The 23,693-nt window shown below is 35.6% G+C and overlaps 1 protein-coding gene across 1 annotated transcript; it reads right to left on the bottom strand.

Moving 5' to 3' along the window:
* Positions 1 to 2,130: 2,130 nt before the first annotated feature.
* On the bottom strand, positions 2,131 to 3,937 carry LOC141680364 (putative nucleoredoxin 1-2). Its single transcript, XM_074486614.1, has 4 exons — positions 3,509 to 3,937; positions 3,130 to 3,354; positions 2,854 to 2,985; positions 2,131 to 2,700 (listed from the first exon to the last, which is right to left on the bottom strand). The coding sequence occupies exons 1-4, from the start codon at positions 3,935 to 3,937 to the stop codon at positions 2,131 to 2,133; spliced, it is 1,356 nt and encodes a 451-aa protein (XP_074342715.1).
* Between the last annotated feature and the right edge of the window lie 19,756 nt (positions 3,938 to 23,693).

The following is a 23,693-nucleotide window of genomic DNA, read 5'->3' on the forward strand; positions in this document are numbered from 1 at the left end:
CTAATTGGAGTTATCTAGGTGCTTATATTCTAGCAAACTGTCCCTACCACAAACAATGTGGGATAACTCCTAACAATCTCCCCCTTCACACATCGGGCCCGACACCTGTCGATTATGCCTCCTTCAGTGTGACCAGGCTCCCCCTCGACCCATACTGAAAGTCCATCTGGCTATCTGCTCCCCTAGGCTCATACTGGAAGGCCCGTCTGCCTTTTCCTTGAGCCCATTCTGGGGCAGACCCATCTGCCTCTTCCTGGATCACTTCTGGAGCCCACATGAGATTGTTATGGACCGTCACAACCATAGCTCTGATACCACTTGTTGGGCTTGCTAAGCAGGCCAGGCCTCATTCTAATGTGGAGTTAGGCATGCTTAGCAAAGCACAACAAGTGGTATCAGAGCTGTGGTTATAACGGTCTATAACAATCTCAGATGGGCTCCCTAAGTGACCTAGGAAAGAGGCAGATGGGCTTGCCCCAAAATGGACTCAGGGAAAAGGCAGACGGGCCTTCCAGTATGGGCCTAGGGGGAGCAGATAGCGAGATGGACTTTCAGTATGGGTCGAGGGGGAGCCTGGTCACACTGAAGGAGGCAGAATCGACATGTGTCGGGCCCGATGTGTGAAGGGGGAGATTGTTAGGAGTTGTCCTACATCGTTTGTGTGAAGGGGGAGATTGTTAGGAGTTGTCCCACATCGTTTGTGGGAGGAGCAGTTTGCTAGAATATAAGCAGCCAGCTAACTCCAATTAGAATGAGGCCTTTTGGGAGATGCCCAAAAACAAACCCGTGAGGGCTCGGCCCAAAGCGGACAATATCATACTAATGTGGAGTTAGACCTGCTCAGCAAGCCCAACACTTATATACATAAAAAAACAGAAAAATTAATAAATATGATTATGATATCAAGCAAAAGCATATGTATATAGTACATATCACAATATTAAAGTTGAAAAAGAAAAAGCTAACCTCCTGTGAATTGGTGCGTGAAAGTATTGGGGGGTTTGAATGAAGTGAAGTAGGAATTGAAGTTGGAAAATTTGGTTAAAAAGTGTGAAATCCTCATATTCAATAATTTCTCAACCGGGAAGAAGATTACTCAAAAGAAGGTTACTCAGACTCCTGTATATATCTTCTACCAGCATAAGCAGAACAAAAATTATGGAAGATCGTAATTGCGACTTTAAATGCCGATCAACATAATTCACACCTTTCAACACTGATACTCGTGTTTCGTGTGTGTCGCATAGCATTAAGATACACGAGCAGAAACAATATTTAATACAAACTCAATGACCAAGATTAGGGGAATTGTCGCATCATAGTCAAAATTTTAAATTAAAAACAGGTGATTCACACTTGAGATTATCCTGAAACTAAAACAAACATCAAAATGATCCTCTACTTTGATCATGTTTGAGTTGTGAAGTTAAAAAATATAACTTATAACTTAAAGTCATAAAGTTTTAAATAATTGATACTTAAACTATTTCATATAAGTTATTTACGCATTTGATAACATTACTTATAAGTTGATACCGTGTTTGGTAAATATTCGACTTATAAGTTATATTTTTTTAAAAAAATTAATTTTTTTAATATAAAATTTTAATACATGAATATAAAATTAAAAATATAATATAAAAAAACATAATTAGAAAACATTTAATTGAAATATAAATCACTTAAAAAGAAGGATTAATAAAAATTTACTACATTTGTTTAAATTTAAGTGGGAAACTGAAAATTAAAACATAATATGTCAAATAACTGTGCTTACAAATTTCTGAAATAGAAACTATTCAGTTGACATACCGATTTGTAATTTATCGGACAATTTTTAAAAAATTGGACGATAACCTAAACTCGGTCAAATCGAACAAATATTTTTAACATACATTTTGAAAGTAAATAATTATTTATTTTCTTAATTATTTACAATATCCATTACATACACCTACACGGGATATACATTCATATATTAAATTCTTATATAAAACAATTTGAATTTATAATGATGACTATTACGAACCAAACAAGCAAAAGTGTAATGACAAATGTTGGGTTTCTGCACTTTCTATATTTGATGATATATGACCGATTTCAGCTCTCATAAATTGATTACCAAACGGTTCAAACTGTGCAATGGTCTTTTGGCCTAACGGGCATTTTGCGGTTACCCAAACATACACTATATTGCTTTTGTTCTTGTTTGTAAGAGTAAATGCTCCCAGTAAAAGAGCTCAGGTCCCACTCAAAAACATCACCTAACTGGGATACGGCCTCCTCCTCCAAATCACCAGCATAAAATGGAAAATCAATATCCTCAAATGTAGGAACTATCGTTGTCCTGACCACTCGTCCATCCTGATCGAAGGCAATCAGTGAAGTACATCCGTGATACGGAAATAATGTTAGATCAAACAATATGGATACACATGCATCATAATCCTGACTAAGAGGTAGCACAAACCATGCATCATAATCCTGACTAAGAGGTAGCACAAACCAGGGAAGATTTGCAACATGCTCAGTTTTCGAACACAACCTTGTGATGTGGATAACTTCAAACTCATCATTTGTACCCTTCATGTACACATATCTTTCTTTCAGGGTCTCTAGAAACTTAACATCATGGTCGGCCAGATAGCCCCAGTCAAAAATAATAATGACTCTCTTACCAGCAAGTTGAGAGAACAGAACCTACAAGTATAAAAGACAAGTCAACACAATCAGACAAAAGACAACAATAACAACCCATGCAACTGATATTAGAAAATGTTGAGGATATTTTTTTTTAAAAAATAACTGATAGTCCGACACAATAAATACCTAAATGAGAACAGGAGAACTCACCTCAGACCCAAATTTTCCACCAAACACACTGTTTGGCTCCCATAGCATTTCCAACCTCAATTCTTTTGCTTCTTCAGTAATTAACTCGGCAACTCTGTCGCGAGAGAATGGGTACGCTGCAATCTTAAAGTTCTGCAAGATGAAGACACCAAACGGTTCAATAAATTCCATGCGAGGCCCAATAATTACAAGGGCAAATTCCTGTCCGTCGTTATCATAGGAAAAGTTAAAAATTCATTTTAGCATCCTATGATGTGAATCATCATTTGGGAGTGCCAGCCAAGGCATTGTTTTAAATGTTTTCCAGAATGATTCATCACTTTTGTAACCCCACGTTCTTAGTCCGTCAAAGCGGTAAACAAGCACAACTTCAAACTTTTTATTGTTTCTGGCCAACTCTTTATACGCCATCTGAAGTTCTTCTGTAATTTTCTCATCGGAAAACCCCTCTTCATAGAAGTATAGGGCTACCACCTTATTCTCAAGAGTGTGAATAGGTACCTGTCACAGTAGATGGACTAGACAATTATCCACATTCACAAGGATGTGTCAATCACATGCATATTATTCAACAGTAGAATTAAAATATAAAACCTTAATCAGTAAAAATGATTTCATTATTGCGACATTATGACAGAAGATGTATAATTCATACCTGATCTCCGTTATTGGAGATGAGGTAATCACGTTTTGAGGAGGCCAGAAGCATATGCAAGGAGGGTTGTCTAGAAGCAGCAACATCTTCAGATTTTAGAAAATCTAGCCTTTGATCGCAGAATGGATAACCGAGAGCTCCAAAATCAAGAAGACTTAGGCTAGCGGAATATTGCAAAATCATACCGGCAGGATCAACAATGATCGGGTTTCCGAGGTATAACCTATCGGGGAGACCAAATCTTCGTTTTAGATGTTTGCATGTTATATCTGATAATGGGATCGTAGTCCATGGCATGCGAGAAACCAGATCTTCATAATATAATATTTCGCTGCCACAGCTATCATTAAAAGGTATAAAAACAACCTCGAAATTATTGTTAGGCTGTAAGTCTTTGTATATGTGCATCAAGGATGTACAGAAAGTCATACTCATATTCATAACTGAATCAAAATATAAGACTACCACCTTGCCTAGCAACTGCTCGCCCTTTACCTGCAATGTTTATAAATGGTACATACAATCAGCTCTGTACGAGTTTGATTCTTATAACTATGTATCCTAAGTGAGACTAATGGATGAACAAAGAGAAGTTAAAATTTTAATCACAAAATTTGATTCATGAATGAAGGAAGAGGTATGAGCTTGGTGGACCAGCAGTCCTTGTAAAAGAGTATTGCCTTGTTCAGAAGGTTACAGAGGTGACATATATAACTCCACACTTTACGGTGTTTGGATAATCATTAGGAAACAATAACCAAAAGTCAGTGTGCCACATTTCCTTTTGGACCCCCCCTAAAATAAATATATGTATTCTCTTTCCATTTTCTATCCAACTCAGTTGTCTCCGGTTTGCCTCTTCTAAACCTAATATTCTTATACCTGTACACCCTAAAATAAATTCTCACGATCAGATTTTGACTCCTAACAAAACTTTAGATACCAAACCATTTAACAACTAGCTTCAACTGGAAAGTGCGATTCTGTAGATCACAGCTACAAAATACGGAATAGCTTCTAGTACTTGAGGATATAAAAAAGTACTAACATTATTATATAAAGTTAAACAAAATGAATCTGAAAATTAAGCATGAAAAATGAGATTGTGCGGTGATTGTATTTAGAAACATACTCTTTGGCCATTATTGCATTGGATGAGGTAATCCCTGTTTTCGGTGAAGAGAAGTTCAGACAAATTTACTATATCTCCTTCCTCAACTCTTGTAAGCTCTTTCTGTTAGAAAATGGAAAGTTTGAGACATATTTTATATATATTCTTGACATGATTTCCGGAAACTAACACTTGGAGGTTGTTCCTTTATATGAGGACTTAAACTTTCATATTTGGATCTAAGATATTTTCTTAATGGAATCCATGAATATATTGAGACAAAGTTGCTTGTTTGAAATGGGTTATGGGGATTTTGTCCCACATTGATATTGTAAAAGAAAGATATTGAGTTTATATAGCATCTTGTGTTAGTGTTGTTTACAACTACTAGCATAAGTGGAATGCTTGTGTGGCCTAGTGCTAGTGGGAACTCTTATATTTTTCTTTTCTATTACAAGTTTAATTATTTATATTGATTATTTAATTATTAATATAAAATATATTGAGTAAGGAATATTTTAATCATACTCTGAATATATTTTATAATATTAATATTAAGTAATCTGGATATAATATAAATAATAAGGAAAACCCATTTTGTTTACTTTTTCTATTTTGTTACTTGGTGTACCACATCGAGTAAAATAGAAGAAGAGTAACTTGAGATGCCTATATATTGAGAGGTACACTTGAGATAAAAATGACACAAGTCTCGGTGCCTACCTCGCAAACATATATGAGTTGCATAGGTTTTTTGGGCAAACTGAGGTGCGAGTCGCCGTTGATCATTGTTGGTTTTGTGGCCAGATTGATCTGTTGCTGTTTTATCCAGGAAGCGATATTGCTGCATTCCATCACATCTTAAGTGGGGGGAAATAATCTCTTCAAGAACAGTCAAGTCCTCTTGAAGGGTTTGGCGACTCAGCTGTTGTAATAACCCCAATTTTTGGAAAATTTTTGAAACCCTTATGAATAGTGTTTTTGCTGAATGAGAAAACTTTTCATGCCACACTATGTAGGGGTTCTGTTATTGATCTTCTGGGATATTATTAGTACTCTATGTGGTATATAAGTGTATGTAAAGATCGTCAGAATCCAATTCCGAACACTTTGATTTTTCCCGGAAATCCACTAGATACGGAAAGAATTAAGTATAAGGTAACATGATAAAAAGGGTTTAAATTAAAGGATTATAAGAGAGGATCATAAAAGGATTATAATGTATTAAGAAAGGTTAAGAAAACCCAAGTAATAAGATCTCGGGTATGATCCCTCAAACGATAAACGAAAACGAAAGTTAAGTGAACCGTATAACAGATCAGCGGTCATTAGGCAAACAATTAGGAAGTTAATCAAAGAGATTAGAGGGGATGATGTCATCCAACCAATGAGAAGAGGACAAAGAGGGGAGGATGACATCACATGATGACATAAGCATGACATAGGGAGGAAGGAGATGTGGTTGGTTGATAACCACACAAAGTCAAGGTTAGAAAGGTAATTACCCAAAAACAAATCAAAAACAACCAACCAAAGAATCAAATCAAAGCAAAAACACAAAAATCTCTCTTTCTTCTAAGCTTGCTCTCGGCTTTTCTTCTTTTTCAAAGAAGAAATTTCCAAAAATCAAGTTCCAAGCATTGTTAAATCACAAGGTAATTATCTAAGGTTCCTTGTACATAGATATGGATATCCTATAAGTTTAAGCTCCTAATTCCTTCACAATCTCTTCCAATAAATCAAGGAAGAAGATGGTGAATAGTAACCTTCAAGAAATAACTTTAGTTTTCTTGAATTTTTATGAAAGTTTAAGGTTATACAAGCAAGGATCAAGGTTCTTTAGGCATTCAAAGCTCTTGTGTTGTGTTAAGAAGCTTCAAGGAAGGTATAATCTCTTAACCAAGCTTTGTTATTGAATGTTAAGAGCATAATATGAGTATTATAGTTCATGAGAGGCTTGATGGTTGTGTATGTAGAGATTAGTTGGTTTTGGGATGTTTTTGGAGTTGTAAATCTTGGTTGTTGATTAATGAACTTAAGTGTAGTTTAAATTCATGATAAAGAGTAGTATAAATTGTTAATGTTGAGTTGTTGGGGCTGTTATGATAAAGTATGGATGGAGTTTTGATTGGGTTGTGATTGTGGGTTGATTGTGAGATGATTTGGAGTGGTTTAAAATTGGGTAACCGCGTAAACATAGCCGTCGTAATGCCCGGTTTACCGTAGACTGTTTTTGTTCTTAATATCAGAACCCTTGAACTCACTTCTAGGTTTTGACCATTGCCTTGTTTAGATAGTTCATGTTACGAGCTTCGTTTTGATATGTGGTTCGTTTGATTCCGATGAACGGTTTAGGAGAAACGGTCGTTTTAAGTAACGGCGTTTCGCGAACGAAACTTTTCCCCTCGCCTTACTTTGAAACATAGGTTAAAGACCAAAAAGGGTTAATTAGTGTATGAAACAATTATGGTAAGAGTGTTAGGCAGTTGGTAAGATACTCGTGAAGGAATCGCCTTAAAACTCGTAATGGTTAAATTATTAAAAATGGTGGAGCCGAGGGTACTCGAGTAACTTAAGAGAATCAGTAAGCGCAAAACAAGCGTTAGAGTCTAAGTTAGTTAAAGTATATATTTACAAGTGACTTTGGTTTAATTCCAACTCACATGTTGTTTATAGGTTAGCAGACTCGCCCCGAGCCATTTGTAACCCCCAGTCGCTCAGGCAAGTTTTCTACCCGTTATACTGTTGTTGTGATGTATATATGTATATGCATTATCTTGTGATAGATGCATGTTGGTTAATTAGCAAATTTTGTGATATATTGAAGCATGCTGATATGGTATATATATGCATGCCTGTTTCGTATTCTTTCCATATATATCTGTTGGTTCAGTTGATAATACCTATGCTAGAGAATAGCGATAATTTGCATATACCCTTAGTATAGGGACCCAAAGGTGAAAACATTTTCTAAAACCGGGAGTCGAGGATCCCGAGTAGATTTTATATATATATATATATATATTTATATATATATATGGTTATAGTTTTCAAAACTATTAATCGAATAAGGTTTATTCGATAACTTTATTTTATTAATGAATATTATCTTGAATATTCATTCGAGGACTTATGACTCCTTTATATTATTTATTGAATATTACTTGGATATTCATTTGAGGATGTATGACTCCTTTATTTTATTTAATGAATATTATTTATAATATTCATTCGAGGTATTATTACTCAGCTTATTTTATTTATTGAATATTATTTGAATATTCATTTGAGGATCTATGACTCCGATTATTTGCTGAGATATATTCTTTATTTTATTAAAGAATAAGGTGTCGATAATAGAACTCACTTTTGATTATTCAAATAAAGATAGTACTTTCGTATAAGTATATCTTTGGTTATTTAATATTCATTTCAAGTATAAGTTTTAAAACTTCTACTTCAATTATTTTTATAAAGATTATTCTTTATGGAAATATTATTTAAATAATAATATTCAGATATTTTCTAATATATTGGGACTGATTTACTTTATTAAATCAGCATCACTCCAAACATTCTTAAAAATGTTTTGCGAGTCTTCAAAATGATTTTTAAAAGTTAGAGCGGATCCCAAAACTCATTTTTATATTTAAGATCCTCCTTTCGAAGGGGATTTAAATACTCGCTCAAAATCGGAGGGATCCGGCTCTGTGGTGTATTTTATATTCGCAACAAGGTTGTTGTCTTGATAAAAGAATTTTTGATTACTTACCCAACACTCGGGAAGTAAAATTCTTGGAACAAGTTAATCCATTAACAGGCATCGCCTGGGAAATATCGGTGAGTTTTCCTTTCCAGCTAGATACGACTTCTTGGTGGAGCCGTATCAACAAGTTTCTACTTGGGGAAAGTGGGGATGAGCTTTACGTTTCAGAGTCATGGATTTCATCTGAACTAGGAGTGGCGTAAGTGGTCGAGTAGCGCCGGCCCAGCCTTATTATATTGGCCTAAATGGCTTGGAAGTTCCGCTAAGGCGGTCCATTCCTTAGGAGTTCAGTGTTCGGTTGACAAGTAAATCCGACAGGTTCTCCTCTACATGTAGAAAATGGTGGGGTTGCACTACTACGACTGATCATCGTAAGTGGTCTTCCTGGCGCGGAAAACTCCCGTAATGAGTTCATCATCCAATTGGATATTTCTGCAACACTACCCAGAGCACTTCGATAGAAAGGCTACGGTTGGGCGATTGTTGAGTGTTGGCAGGGTCAAGTTTTCAAAATGATGTTTGCATCAAATGAAGTATCTCATAACTTCATTTTATTTTGATGATAATTTAAAGGTTGAATCTATTCAAGTATTATCTTGTAGTCTCATCTATGTGATGAACTTTTGAACTAATTATAACTTGAACGGTGGTAGTTCAAGTAGTATTTGGAAAAGATATAAGTATATTGGAGTATCTTGTAACTTCATCTTTTAAACTTATATCTAGTAAATGATTATCTTATGCATGACAAAGATTTTCAGAAAAATGTTAAGACAAGGTTAGATATATGAGATCACCTTGCAACGGTATTTTTATATAGTTATACACTGGAACTCTGTGTGTATTATGCATGGAAGAGGTCTTCCAATATTTTGAAAAGTATATATGTATATATATATACTGAATATTTTGCGACTTCATCGCATTAAGATATCAACTTGGTTCATTTCTTCTTAACCAAGACTTTCTTGAGTACTATGAGAAGGCTCATATATTGTTAATCATTATACATATTATTTTGGTGGGCTTGCTGCTCACCCTTGCTTTCTTCTTTCATCACACAACATCAGATAGACAAGATGAACATGACCAAGCTCCCAATTCGCAAGCGGATAGGAAACGTTCCGCAGTTTCCTATGGGCATTGATGTCGTTGTAGCTGAGGTAGGAACTACCAATAGGCTAGGCTTCAACTTTTGATGTACCAGACATATGTATAATATGAATTGTAATAATGGCAAAGAAAATGTAAGTTTATTCAGAAAACCTTTTAAGGTGTATTGGCAGATAATTGTGGAATAAAATGACTTGTGATTATTTTTGGATGTTCATCTCTGAGACTATAACGTGTGGTGTGTGTGTTTATTGTGGGGTCACAGTACAGAGTAGTTGATTAATTATTAAGATTGGGTGTTATTAAGGGAAATGGAACTCGTGACAACCCGGATCCCCGACCCCGGATTTGGGGGTGTTACAGCTGTTGTGTTCTTCTTCTTATCAGAATTTGGAAAGCGATAAGAGATAAGTTTTTTTTACTTTCTTTGTCAATTACAGTCTTTATAGTTTGTTATTGCCTTCGTGTTTTGTTTCGTTAGTTGGGTTATTTGCCATGTTCTTGTTATTATATATATAACTGCCCATTGTTGCTGTGTAGTTAGAATTATACCCAACAATCTTGAAGAGATTATAGTTATATATAGTTAATTAGGAAGATGGTTAACGAAACTGCTGATGTTCCTAAAATTATTGAGACTGGTTCTGGTGGTACCACTACCATTGACTGGACCACCTATCGTTTTCCCCATCCAATTGATTTATCGGGTATGCCTAATAAATTTAGTGGTGGAGCTTCTTTTTCTCTTTGACAGAAAAAGATGAAGCTCTAGTTAACGGTTAAGGGTCTATTGTTAGTGGTACAGAATGATCCTCCTGGGTTGGATCAAGAGAAAGCTGAATCTGTTAAGGTTTATGCTTTATGGGCTGAGAAGGATGGGGTGGCTAGGGCAGCCAATTTTGGCATCCTTGGAGAACACCTTGTTCGATGTTTATTCATCAGATGTCTATACTGCTAAAGTCTTATGGGATAAGCTGGACCAAACCCATAATACTGTTTCTCAAGGATTTGAGAAGTATTCCGTGGCTAGGTTTCTTAATTTTAAGCTGGTGGATGGAAAATCCATGACTGAACAGGTTCATGAGTTTGAGATGTTAGTTCATGATTTGGGTGAGTCCGATATGGTCTTGCTTGAGAAGTTTCGAGTGATGTCTGTGATTGAAAAGCTCCCTAAGTCTTGGGAAGATTTTGTTCTCTCCATGAAAAGACAGAAATGAGAGATCACATGGACTAACTTGATGTTGGACATCTCAGTACGGGAGCAGCACAAGTCCAAATAGGGACATGTGTTGCTTGTGGAACATGGGAGCTCGAAGGTAAATGTAGTGACTGCAGGACATAAAAGGAAAGGACTGTCCAAGTAAGAAAGCTAAGAAAGCTGGAGTGGTAGCTCAAGCAAATACTGTGCTTGGATTTGGAACCACGAGTGGGCCAATAGCTAACATGGTCATTGGTGAGGTTGTTGCCTCTGGAACCGATGACGGGTATGTTACTTACAACCCTGTACTATTTTCCACTTATCTGTCACATGAGTGGTTGATTGATACTGGAGCTAGTGTACATATTTGTGCTGATATTAGCTTGTTTATATCTTATCAACAGAGTCATGGAGTGACAGTGACGATGGGGAATGCTAGTGCTACACAATTGCTTAGAATAGGAAACGTGGACCTGAAGTTTGCTTCTGGGCGGATTCTATCTCTCACTAGAGTGTATCATGTTCCCTCTATTCGTAGAAATATTATAAGTGGAAGTTGTTTAGTTAAAAACGGCTTTGAACTTTCTTTGAAGTGTAATAAAATAGTTATTACTCATACTGGTACATTCTTTGGCAAGGATTACTTGTCTAATGGTTTGTTTTAATAAATGTTGAACCCGTTTTGGGTGGTTTTATTAATGATAGTGTTGCACCTTCTGTTAATTGTGTAGAATCATCTGATTTGTGGCACTTACGACTTGGTCATTTAAATTTTGGTGCTCTAAAGAATATGATGAATTTAGAGTTGATTCCAAAGTATGCCATTGATAAGAAATCTAAGTGTCAAGTGTGTGTAACTGTTAAACAAACAAGGAAACCTTTTCATAATATTGTTAGGGATTCAGACTTGTTAGATTTAGTGCACTCAGACATATGTGAATTTGGTGGTGTGTTGACCAAGGATCACTGTAGATATTTCATTACCTTTATAGATGATTGTAGTAGATATTGTTATATTTATTTGCTTAAACATAATAATGAAGCACTAGATAAATTCATTATGTATAAAAATGAAGCTGAAACACAAATTGGCAAAGTACTTAAACGTTTAAGGTCTGATAGAGGTGGTGAGTATACGAGTACCTTTTTTAATGAATATTGCGCAAACAATGGTATAGTTCATGAGGTTACTCCACCATACACACCTGAGTCTAATGGGTGGCAGAACGAAAGAACAGAACTTTTAAAGACATGATTAACAGTATGCTAATTAATTCTGGGTTGCCTAAGTACATGTGGGGAGAGGCTCTGAATACGGCTTGTCATATTCTGAATAGAGTCCCTCTGAAACATATGGACAAGACACCATATGAATTATGAAGAAAGCGTAGGACAAGTTTGAGTTATCTTCGTGTGTGGGGGTGCCTTGCTAATATTCTTTTCCCTGAACACAAGAGAAAGAAACTAGGTCCGAAAACTGTTGATTGTATCTTTCTGGGCTATCTTGAAACCACAACTGCTATGATATTTTAGTATTAAAATCTGACATAGATGGTATTGTGGCGAATACGATAGTTGAGTTTCGTGATGCAACTTTCTTTGAGGAAGTATTCCTAATGAAGACTGCTATATCTTTGGGTAGTTCTGAGGATGATCCCACTCACACATCAAGTTCTATTCCTGATCATGTGGAAACGATGACAAATGTGGGGGTGGATCCTGGTAGTAGCTCTACTCCTAACAAGGTAGAGGAACCTAGAAGGTGTAAGCGTGCAAAGGTAGTCAAGGACTTTGGAAGTGACTTTATCACTTACAATGTCGAGGATGAGCCTTTAAATTTCCGTCAAGCCAAAGATTCTTCGGAGTCAAGGCATTAGAAAGGCGCTATAAAGAGTGAAATTGACTCGATTATTTCAAACAGAACATGGGAGTTAGTTGATCTCCCTCCAGGGTGTTCTACTATTGGATGTAAATGGATCTTCAAGAGGAAGCTAAACCCTGATGGCTCAATAAATAAGTACAAGGCTAGGCTAGTTGCTAAAGGATTTAGGCAAAGGGAAGGCATTGATTATTTTGATACATATTCTCCAGTTGCCCGAATGACAACAATCAGAATGCTTATTGCATTGGCTTCTGTACATGGTCTTATCATCCATCAAATGGATGTAAAGACAACTTTTCTTCATGGTGACCTTGAAGAAGAGATTTATATGGATCAGCCTGAGGGATTTGTTGCTTTTGGTAATGAGAGAAAAGTATGTAGACTAGTCAAGTCCATCTATGGCCTTAAACAAGCACCTATAGACTGGCATAAAAAGTTTGATGAAACTGTTTTAGACTTCAAATTTTTTAGTTAATGAAAGTGACAAGTGTGTTTACTATAAGGTTAGAGGTAATGATTGTGTGATCGTGTGCTTGTATGTAGATGATATCTTGTTGTTTGGAACCAATATTGAGATTATTAACGAGACAAAGAGTTTCTTGAAGATGCAATTTGAGATGAAGGATATGGGTGAAGCTAGTGTGATTCTTGGGATCAAGTTGACTCGGTCAACTGATGGAATAACTTTGTCACAGTCTCATTATATAGAGAAATCTATACTTGAGAAGTATGGTTATTCAAATTGTAGAATCTCTAGTACACCATATGATTCAAAAGTTGCCTTAGTCAAGAATAGTTCAGGAGTTCCTGTGTCTCAATTAAGGTATTCTTAGATTATTGGGAGTTTGCAATATCTTGCTAATGTGACTAGGCCAGATATTTCTTATTCTGTGTCTAAGTTGGCTAGATATACAAGCTGTCCAAACAAGACTCATTGAGATGCACTGGATAGAGTTCTTAGATATCTGAAGGGAACTATTTCCCTTGGCTTGCATTACCGGAGATTTCCGGGGGTACTCAAGGGGTACAGTGATGCAAGTTGGATAGCTAAGAAATCTGGTTTCAATGGAGTGACTGGATATGTGTTTACCCTTGCGGGTGGAGCAGTGTCCTGAAAGTCTTCTTGACAGATTTTGATTACTCGGTCTACTTTTGAGGCTGAGTTGTGTGCACTTGATACCACGGGGACGGAGGCTGAATGGTTACATGGACTCATGAGTATGTTACCTGTAGTAAGCAAGCCACTTCCTGCCATTTCTGTTCATTGTGATAGCCGTATAACTATCGACAAAGTCAGAAGTGTAAAGTATAATGCTAAAACAAAGAGACACATCCAAGTTAGACTAAAGTCTATAAGGGGTCTTGTGTCTGATATGATTATTGCTATAGAGTTCATAGGAACTCAGGATAATATAGCTGATCCACTGACTAAAGGGATTGAGCATGCTATAGTCCTTAAGTCGAGGTTGGGGATGAGACTGGTAACCCATCATAATTCATCAACAGCGGGAACCCAATACACCTGAGAGGAGATCCCTCGAAGTGTATTCAATGTGGTAATAACAAGTTGTAAGGATGAATTGGTAGTACCTCTACCATATACATTTAGATACTTATGTATCTGAGTCTATTCCCTATAAACCTTAAGAGGTACTTGAACTGCTAGTTAGCAAGAGTTATTTGAACTCTGAATGGGGTCAAGTCGTTTGACGAGATGATAGCAGTACATCTCTGGAGATGCCCAACTAAGCGAATGTAATTGTGTGGTCGCAATTAGAGGAAAGGGTTATTCCTCGAAACATTCAACGAACAGGATCGAGACATGACCATTAACGTCTCAAAGCCGTAGATTGGCACCATAGCCTTTGACTTGTCGTCGTCTATGGAGTATGGTTACACCCAACGGATAAAGATTCAAGGTGAAACATTCCATCTGTATCCGGAAGCCATCGAAGTAGAGGACTTAGGAGGGTTCAAACCCGGGAGGGTACCGACTCTGAAGAGCAAGTCATGATAAAATCTGGTATGCAATTTAATTATGAATTTTTGGGGGATTGTTAGAAAATGGAAAGTTTGAGGCATATTTTATATATGTTCTTGATATGATTTCCGGAAACTAACACTTGGAGGTTGTTCCTTGATATGGGGACTTAAACTTTCATATTTGGATCTAAGGTATTTTCTTAGTGGAATCCATGAATATGTTGAGACAAAGTTGCTTGTTTGAAATGGGTTATGGGAATTTTGTCCCACATTGATATTGTAAAAGAAAGATATTGAGTTTATATAGCATCTTGTGTTAGTTTTGTTTACAACTACTAGCATAAGTGGAATGCTTGTGTGGCCTAGTGCTAGTGGAAACTCTTATATTTTTCTTTTCAAATTACAAGTTTAATTATTTATATTGATTATTTAATTATTAATATAAAATATATTGAGTAAGGATTATTTTAATCATACTCTGAATATATTTTATAATATTAATATTAAGTAATCTGGATATAATATAAATAATAAGGAAAACCCATTTTGTTTACTTTTTCTATTTTGTTACTTGGTGTACCACATCGAGTAAAATAGAAGAAGAGTAACTTGAGATGCCTATATATTGAGAGGTACACTTGAGATAAAAATGACACAAGTCTCGGTGCCTACCTCGCAAACATATATGAGTTGCATAGGTTTTTTGGGCAAACTGAGGTGCGAGTCGCCGTTGATCATTGTTGGTTCTGTGGCCAGATTGATCTGTTGCTGTTTTATCCTGGAAGCGATATTGCTGCATTCCATCACAGCTTAAGTGGGGGGCAATAATCTCTTCAAGAACAGTCAAGTCCTCTTGAAGGGTTTGGCGACTCAGCTGTTGTGTTCTTCTTCTTATCAGAATTTGGAAAGCGATAAGAGATAAGTTTTCTTTACTTTATTTGTCAATTACAGTCTTTATAGTTTGTTATTGCCTTCGTGTTTTGTTTCGTTAGTTGGGTTATTTGCCATGTTCTTGTTATTATATATATAACTGTTCATTGTTGTTGTGTAGTTAGAATTATACCCAACACTTTCTCCCCCTCCTCTCCATTTTTTGCGAATTTAGAATTTGTGGTTGGTCTTGATAGATTGCAATAATATCTATGTTTTGCTCCTTTCTCCTCTTGATAGTATGTAATTGGACTTTCTGTCATTGGACATGCCAAAACATTGTTAAGTTACACATTTGTAATAAATTACACATGAATGCAATTTGTGAAGTACATCATGATTTCAAGTCTCTACGTAATATATAGCTATGCTTCAAATTGATAAATATATAGGAGTCATATCATATGAACCAAAAGCCTGCATACACAATCCATAAGATTATCATCGAAAAACAAATGAATTAGAATAAATTGGCTAACCTCGTGTGAATTGCTGCGTAAAAGGATGGGTAGAATTGAATGAATTGAAGGTGCTAATATAAGCACGATGATAACTAGTTGTATAGTATCTCTTTACAACATACAAGTAGTTGTAGTACGATTTCAAGTTAGACAATTTAATTAAACTTATTAATGTCATGGTATTCATCACCCGGTCAATTTGTCAAGTAAAAAGTACAGTGTGGATGTAGTATTAGGTCAGAACTCAAGAGGAAAAGAAAAGAGGTGTGACGTGGGAATGGTCAGATGGATGCCTCCCAAAAGACACCAGTGCATATCTATTAAGCATCACCTCTAAAATTATAATATACTCTTTCCATCTCTAAGAATCTTTAATTTCGTATTAATAATAAATATAAAAATGTTTTCAAAAAAAATAATAAATATAAAAACTTTATTATATTAAATTACTCATAAATACAAATCCAATAAAATCACTCATTAATATATTTTATCTTATAGATTAGACGTAAATTAATAGTCAATCACTTACTATGAATAATGTAAAAAGTCAAAACACCCAATATTTTTTGGGACGGAGGGAGTACTAAATAACAAAATTAATTCATATTAAATTAAATATCTATCAATCTATCTATCTTATACTCCCTCTATTTTTTAATACATGACATTTGACTTTTTGGCACACGTATTTAGGAGGCTTGACCGCATAACTAGAATTATTATTTTTAAGAATTTTTTTTTGAATAAAAATATGAGATCAAAACTTGTATTCACAAAATAAAAAATTTGAAAAAAAAATATTTTAACTATACGGTCAAACCTCCTAAACATGTGTGTTAGAAAGTCAAACATCATATATTAAAAAACAAAGGGAGTATCTATATAAAGAAAAATCTCAGCCGGCTGATGTGGCAGCCCCAAGTATTCTTCAAGATGATTTTTCTATTTTTTGACTTACTTTGTCATTTTATCGCCCAGGCCCTCACAAATCTGCTAATATGCTAATAGATCGACCGTTTTTTTGTAAAACAACAGACCATCATTAAATTAAATTGAGTTATAGTCTCTACATCTTCTGAAACCGATCTCACATACTCACATAAAATCCTGATATTGATGAGGTTATGGTCAAAACCCAATAACCCATGAGAAATGCTTCTACTAAAAAAACTAAACAGTATTCTACATGTTTGTGAAATTGTCACAATAAATCAAGGAATCAAGAAAACAGAAGTGTGGAAACAAGATATCGCAAACATGGGTTTTCATGTTGATGCTTGTGTAAACAAGAAACTAATTCTGATTTGTAGTCTGGAGAAGCAAAAAGAGGACAAAAAATTGATTCAAGAAAATGTCATATGTCTATGAAATTCTCAGTGTGTACGTATCTCTTGCTTATTTTTTGTGTTTACTGCTCTTTTCAATACAAATTAGTAAGAATGCTTAGTTGTGCTTCAATTTGTAGTTCCTTAAAATTCCTGTTTATCTTGGAACATCTCAGTGATTGTAACTTACTTCCAGGATATGCATTCCCTTATTTCTCTAAAGGCAAAATTAAGTAACTAACATTTGTGTACCTTTTAACCGTATGAGTAATTTTATCTATTAAGACTATTAGGTGCTGGCGTGTTCTTGGTTGGTGGCTACAACAAATATCTTTATATGGATGCTCAAAAGATGCAATGTGAATTGCATGGTCATGAAAATAATAGTACTATATAAAGAAAAATCTCAGTCGACTGACGTGGCAGCCCCCAGTATTCTTCAAGCTGTTTTTTCTATTTTTTAACCTACTTTGTCATTTTATCGCCCAGGCCCTCACATCTCTGCTAATAGATCAACCGTTTTTTGCAAACCAACAGACCATCATTAAATTAAATTGAGTTATAGTCTCTACATCTTCTGAAAGATATCTATATAAAGGAAAATCTCAGCACGCCAGCCCCCAATATTCTTCAAGCTGATTTTTCTATTTTTTGACTTTGTCATTTTGTCGCCCAGACCCTCACATCTCTACTAATAGATTGACCTTTTTTTGTAAAACAACATACCATCATTAAATTAAATTGAGTTATATTCTCTACATCTTCTAAAACTAATCTCACATACACACATAAAATCCTGATATTGACGAGGTTACGATCAAAACCCAATAACCCATGAGAAATGCTTCTACTAAAAAAACTAAATAGTATTCTACATGTTTGTGTTGTCACAATAAATCAAGGAATCAAGAAAACAGAAATGTGGAAACAAGATATCGCAAGCATGGGTTTTCATGTTGATGCTTGTGAAACAAGGAACTAATTCTGGGTTGTAGTCTGGAGAAGCAAAAAGAGGACAAAAAATTGATTCAAGAAAATATCATATGTCTATGAAATTGTTAGGTCACACACACTGTAGAAGGGGGTTGAATACAATGTTTAGCACAATCAAATCGAATATAAGAACTGAAGTAACAAAAAACAGATTTTATTCAACACAATAAACTCTGTTACAATATAGAACTGTCCTCTCTCAGTGATGAACGGATTATCACGAGAGCTGCTAGAGTTACAAAGAATAATAACTTCGATAATCGTAACACTTATAGTATAAACTCTATGCCTGTGTTTATATATTACACAGTTACAAGATAATCTTCTAATTGATATGGAATATAATTCTGCTTCCTAAAATATATCAACCAGTTATCTTTTCTTCCAAGTATTCTATTCTTCATAGAATTCCTTCTTCATGCATTTTTATTTCTGTCTTAGTCTCGATCTTCTTTCCTTTTAATCAGCCGCCTGCCTTATCTGGAAGTCATCTTAAGTCCTGATATTATCTCCTGATAAATATCTTCTGAATACTTAAGTTCTGATAACTTAACTTCTAATATCTTAAGTTCTCTCTTCAGTATAAGTGCTGATTTCCAGTTAAGTACTGATTTGTCCTGTTAGGTAAGATCTGAAAACTAAACACAAATCATATTACACATGACATTATATCTAACAATCTCCCCCAACTTGTAAATTAGTATAATATACAAGTTCAACAGATATTTGATGATGTCGAAAACATTAAGTACAAATGCTTGAGAATTTGACTAGATAACTACAACTTACAGTCCTTTCAGCTTTACCATCTTAAACTTCTGATAAAAGCTTCAGTCTGTATATACTTCAGAATTTAAGCAGTTGTAGATCTTTGACTTGGCTTCAATTTCTGATCTCTTTGATATCAGGAGTTGTCCCGAGATAGTTCTTCAACAAACATCTCTCAGCATATTCAAGTTCATTAACCATCCTCCTTTTAGCATTTATCAATTCAGCTGTATCTTCTCCAGTTTGAAAAATAGCTGCTCTGAGATCATTTATCTTAGCTTTTCTTATCTCCTGATCTAGTCTAATCAGATATGCCTTGTCAGACTCTAGATTGAATTCCACAACTTTATAACCCAGAAAAGTAGTTATAATCTTAGCAGAGTTAGGCTTCATATCGACAATATCACATTTGTGATCTCTGTACTTGGGACAGTATGTGCTGTCAGACTTTACAGAATAAAGCTTCTTCTGTCTTTGAATTTGAGACTTTAAATATCCTGCAGCACTATCTGTTAATCTGTTTTTCACTTGAAGTAGAAATAGAACATGTTCCAGTTTTTCAAAATACTTCAGTGGTATAGCATTCTGCCTAATTTGGTAGACCCTTCCATTTGTCATAAAATATAATAAGATATGCTCTTTCAAGAAGGTATGGTAAACCATTTGTACAGATTCAAGTCAATTCAATCTTTTAGGAGTTGCTCCAACACCTGGTTCACTTAAGGAAGTTGGATCATCGGTAGTATTATGTACTCTACTTTCATCAGAACTACCCAATCCAGATTTATCTCTTGCTTCCTTTCCTGTAACAACTCTTGCTTCAAAACCACTTGTTGCAGTCTTCAAAGGTTGAGCCTGTTTAGCTTTGGTGAATCCTGGTAGGAGTATCTTTGAAGGTTTAACATGAGCAATGTCAGAGGTTTCCTTTTCCTTATCTTCTGATATCAAGCTAACTTGAGCTAAGTCAGAGGTTACTTGCTTCACTGTCATATCAGAACTTACTACATCTTGACTCTGAACAACATGAGCTATGTCAGAGGTTGTTTACTAATTCTTCTTTGAAATCAGAGTAAGACTAGTATCTTCTTCATCATCAGTTATTTCTTCATCCATGACTGACATATAAACCTTTACAGGTTCATCAAATTTTTCTTTGCCCTTGGACCTTGGATCAATTTCCATTTGTGATTTGGCTTTGATTGCCTCAGAATTTGTTCTTTCCTTTATCACAATACCCTTAGGTTTTGGAAATTTTCTTTCAACAACAGAAGCTTTAGATTTTGTCTTGACACCTTCTGCTTTGAGTCTAGCTTCTTCTTCCTTTAGACTCTCAAAGTCCATCCCTGGATTTTCTTTAATAAATAACTCCCTTGAAATTTCTTCATCAAGTTCCAGATGTTCACCAGAACTTATCCTTTTACCAGTATCAAAACTTATTCTTCTCCCAGTATCAGAACTTGTTCCTTGACTTGTAACTCTAGCTTTACTTGATGAAAACCCTTTGCCTTGACCTTGACCTCTACCCTTATCAGAGTTTCCCTGGTCATCATATCCATCATCCTTTCCTCTCAGTGTCTGAATAGATTTGCATTTGGACTTAATCACTTTCTCCCCATTTTTGGCATCAGCAGGTAAAAGAAGAGAGACAAGCAATTCCATTGAGGATTGGATCTCATTGAGTTGATGTTGGTGAGAAGCTTGATTCTTCAGAATTTCTTCAATTTGAGTTTATTGCTTCTCTTGAGTTTTCTCAATGTAGGCAACTCTGTCAAAGTGTGGCTTGAAAAATCTGTTCTTTTCAAGTTTCACATTCATATCTTGCTGGATTAGAGCTTCCTGAATTTTGTTCACCTTGTCATGAGTTATTGAGTGTTGACCTTGAAGGTGCCTAGTACTCAATGCAGTAACTCTCAGTTATGCCTTGAAATCATCATTTATCAGCATTTCATCAGCTTTTGCAAGATGCTCAGCAAGAATCTTTTCAGAAGGAACAAAACTAACTGTGTTCCATTCCTTAGTCCACTCCTTTCCTCTAGAAGTTTCACTCCAAGGTACTGGTGCTTCCCCTGTAACAAACTTCTTGACTAAATCAGCTTTATGAACAGTTTGTTGAGGTGCATGTCCTGATGGACCAGCTGCATCAGCATCTAAATTGGTAGCAGCTTCACCAGTAATTTCTTCATTGGCAGTATCAGAACTTGTAGATCCTGCAATATCAGCATCCTCTGGTAAAACAGCAGTATGTGAGGCTATAGAGGCTTCAACATCATCCTCTAAATTCTGATCTGCAGCCAGGTCCTGATCAACATCCAAAATTGATGTTGTTGGTGGAGTGAGTTGAATTGGTGGAGCTTCCAAGTACAAAACCTCAGGCACAATCAAGTTATGAATATCAATTTCAGCACTTGTACCTTGTTCTTCAGTATGTACTGGATCAACTATAGGTGACATAGGAGGTGTAGGTATTTTAGCTTGAGCAGTTTCATATTGTGCAGAAGGAAGTGATTCAATAATAATAGGTTCTGTTGAGATCAGAGATTCCTGATCCCCTGCCTTAGCTGCTTCTACTACATCTGAATCTGACTCAACTATGTCCCTGTGAGCTCTCTGTTTCTTTAATTTCTTCAAAGGTGGAGACATTGTAGGAGTTTTATCATCAGATTTTAAACGGTATTTCTATCTTCTGTCATTCTATCCCCAATAAAACCTAAGACATCACTTGCATAATCAAAATCAGTTTGATTTATGATAACATACCCGATTTGTTGGCTGAATATGGGAATTGCATCGAAATTAGAACATTTATTTGCAAAAGCCTTGGTTATGCAGTCAAAGAAGAAACTCCATTCCCTCATTATGTAGGATCTCTTCAACTGACCCAGCTTAGCCAATGTCCTCTCATACCCCAGACCGGCCATCATGTTTTGAAGAACTGGCTCTTCAACAGTAGAATAAACACAGTTCTCAGGCAGGTGCAGTGCTTGGCGAACCGTAGCCAATGTCACGACATGCTCATCCTCCCCTGATGAAAAAATAATGTAATAACACCAATTTTTGGAATTTTTGAAACACTGATGAATAATAACTTTTTGCTGATGATGCTGATTAAGGAAAATTATCAGACAACACTATATAGGAGTACTGTTACGGAAATTCTGAGATTATATTGGTATTCCATAAAGTAAATGAGTGTATGTAAAGGTCGTCAGGATTCGAATCCGGACACTTTGATTTTTTCCCGAAAATCCACCAGATACCGAAAGAATTGAGTATAAGGTAACATGATTAAAATGATTTAAATTCAAGGATTATAAGAGAGGATCATAAAAGAAATATAAAATATTGAGAAAGGTTTAGGGGAACCCAAATAATAAGATCCCGGATATGATCCCTCATACGACGAACGAGAAAGAAAGTTAAGCGAACCGTATAACAGATAAGCGATCATTAGCCAAGTAATTAAGGGTTAATCAAAGAGGTTAGTGGGTGATGATGTCATCACACCACAAAGGGAAGACAAGTATTAAAAGATGACACAAGCTTGATGACATAAGCATGACAAAGGGATTTTGTTTTGTTGGTTGATTTTGGACCATGCAAAATTAACCATGGTAAAAAAATTTATATCATTTGCTAAGACAAAAAAAGAAGCAACCAAGCATTATTTCATAAAACAAAAAAGAAGGAGAGTTGACTTTTGCTTCCAAGAACAAAGCTCTCGGCCAAAACAAACCCAACAACTTCAAACTGCCATATCTCCTTCAATACTCACTCAAATGTTGTATTCTATAGCTCGTTGGAAAGGTATTGAGATGGCCTACAACTCTTATTCACAAGTCTCATCCAAATAAGCATGGTAAGACCCTCATTTTTACAGTTCTTTCAATTGGACTTTTAGAAACTTCAAAGCCTAACTTTGTGTTCTTGATTTCTTTGGAAAGATCAAGCTTGTAGGAGGCTCCCTAAGGCATCTTAGCAACTTAACACCTCCCAAGGAAGGTATAAACTTCAAACCCTAGCCTTTACTTTGATTATTAGTGAGTTTGATGGTTGGTTTTCTAAATGAGAAGCATGATCTTTGATTATTAGTAGTTTGATTTGAATTTGGAGTGATTTGGTGAATGAATCTTGTTATAGTTATTAGAACTTGATTGTAGTTGGTTGAGATGAAGAATCTGGAGAATAAGGACTGGTATAGTATTATTTAGTTGAGGTTTTGATGTGTTAATAATTGTGGGTTGTTTGGTGAGGTTTTGGTGTAGTGAGAAACTTGGAAAACTCGTAAACATAGCCGTCGTAATGCCCGTTTTCCTTAGAATGTTGTACATTAATCTCGGACCAGATAACTCACTGACCAATCTGTAACTTTGCCATGTTTAGCTAGATCGTGTCGTAAGCTTTATTTTGGTATGTAGTTCGCTTGAATCCGATGTACGGTTTAGGAGAAACGACCGTTTTAAGTAACGGCGTTTCGCGAACGAACCTTTACCCCTCGCCTTACTTTGAAACCTTGGTTAAGGCCCTTAAATAACTAATTGGGGTATGAAACAATTTTGTAAAGTGGATTAGGCAGTTGGTAGGGTATTCGCGAAAGAATCTCCTTAAAATTCTTAATGGTTAATTTATTAAAAATGGTGGAGCCGAGGGTACTC

This window comes from Apium graveolens, chromosome 8 (genome assembly GCF_009905375.1).
Source record: "Apium graveolens cultivar Ventura chromosome 8, ASM990537v1, whole genome shotgun sequence".
In the NCBI taxonomy this organism is placed as follows: Eukaryota; Viridiplantae; Streptophyta; class Magnoliopsida; order Apiales; family Apiaceae; genus Apium; species Apium graveolens.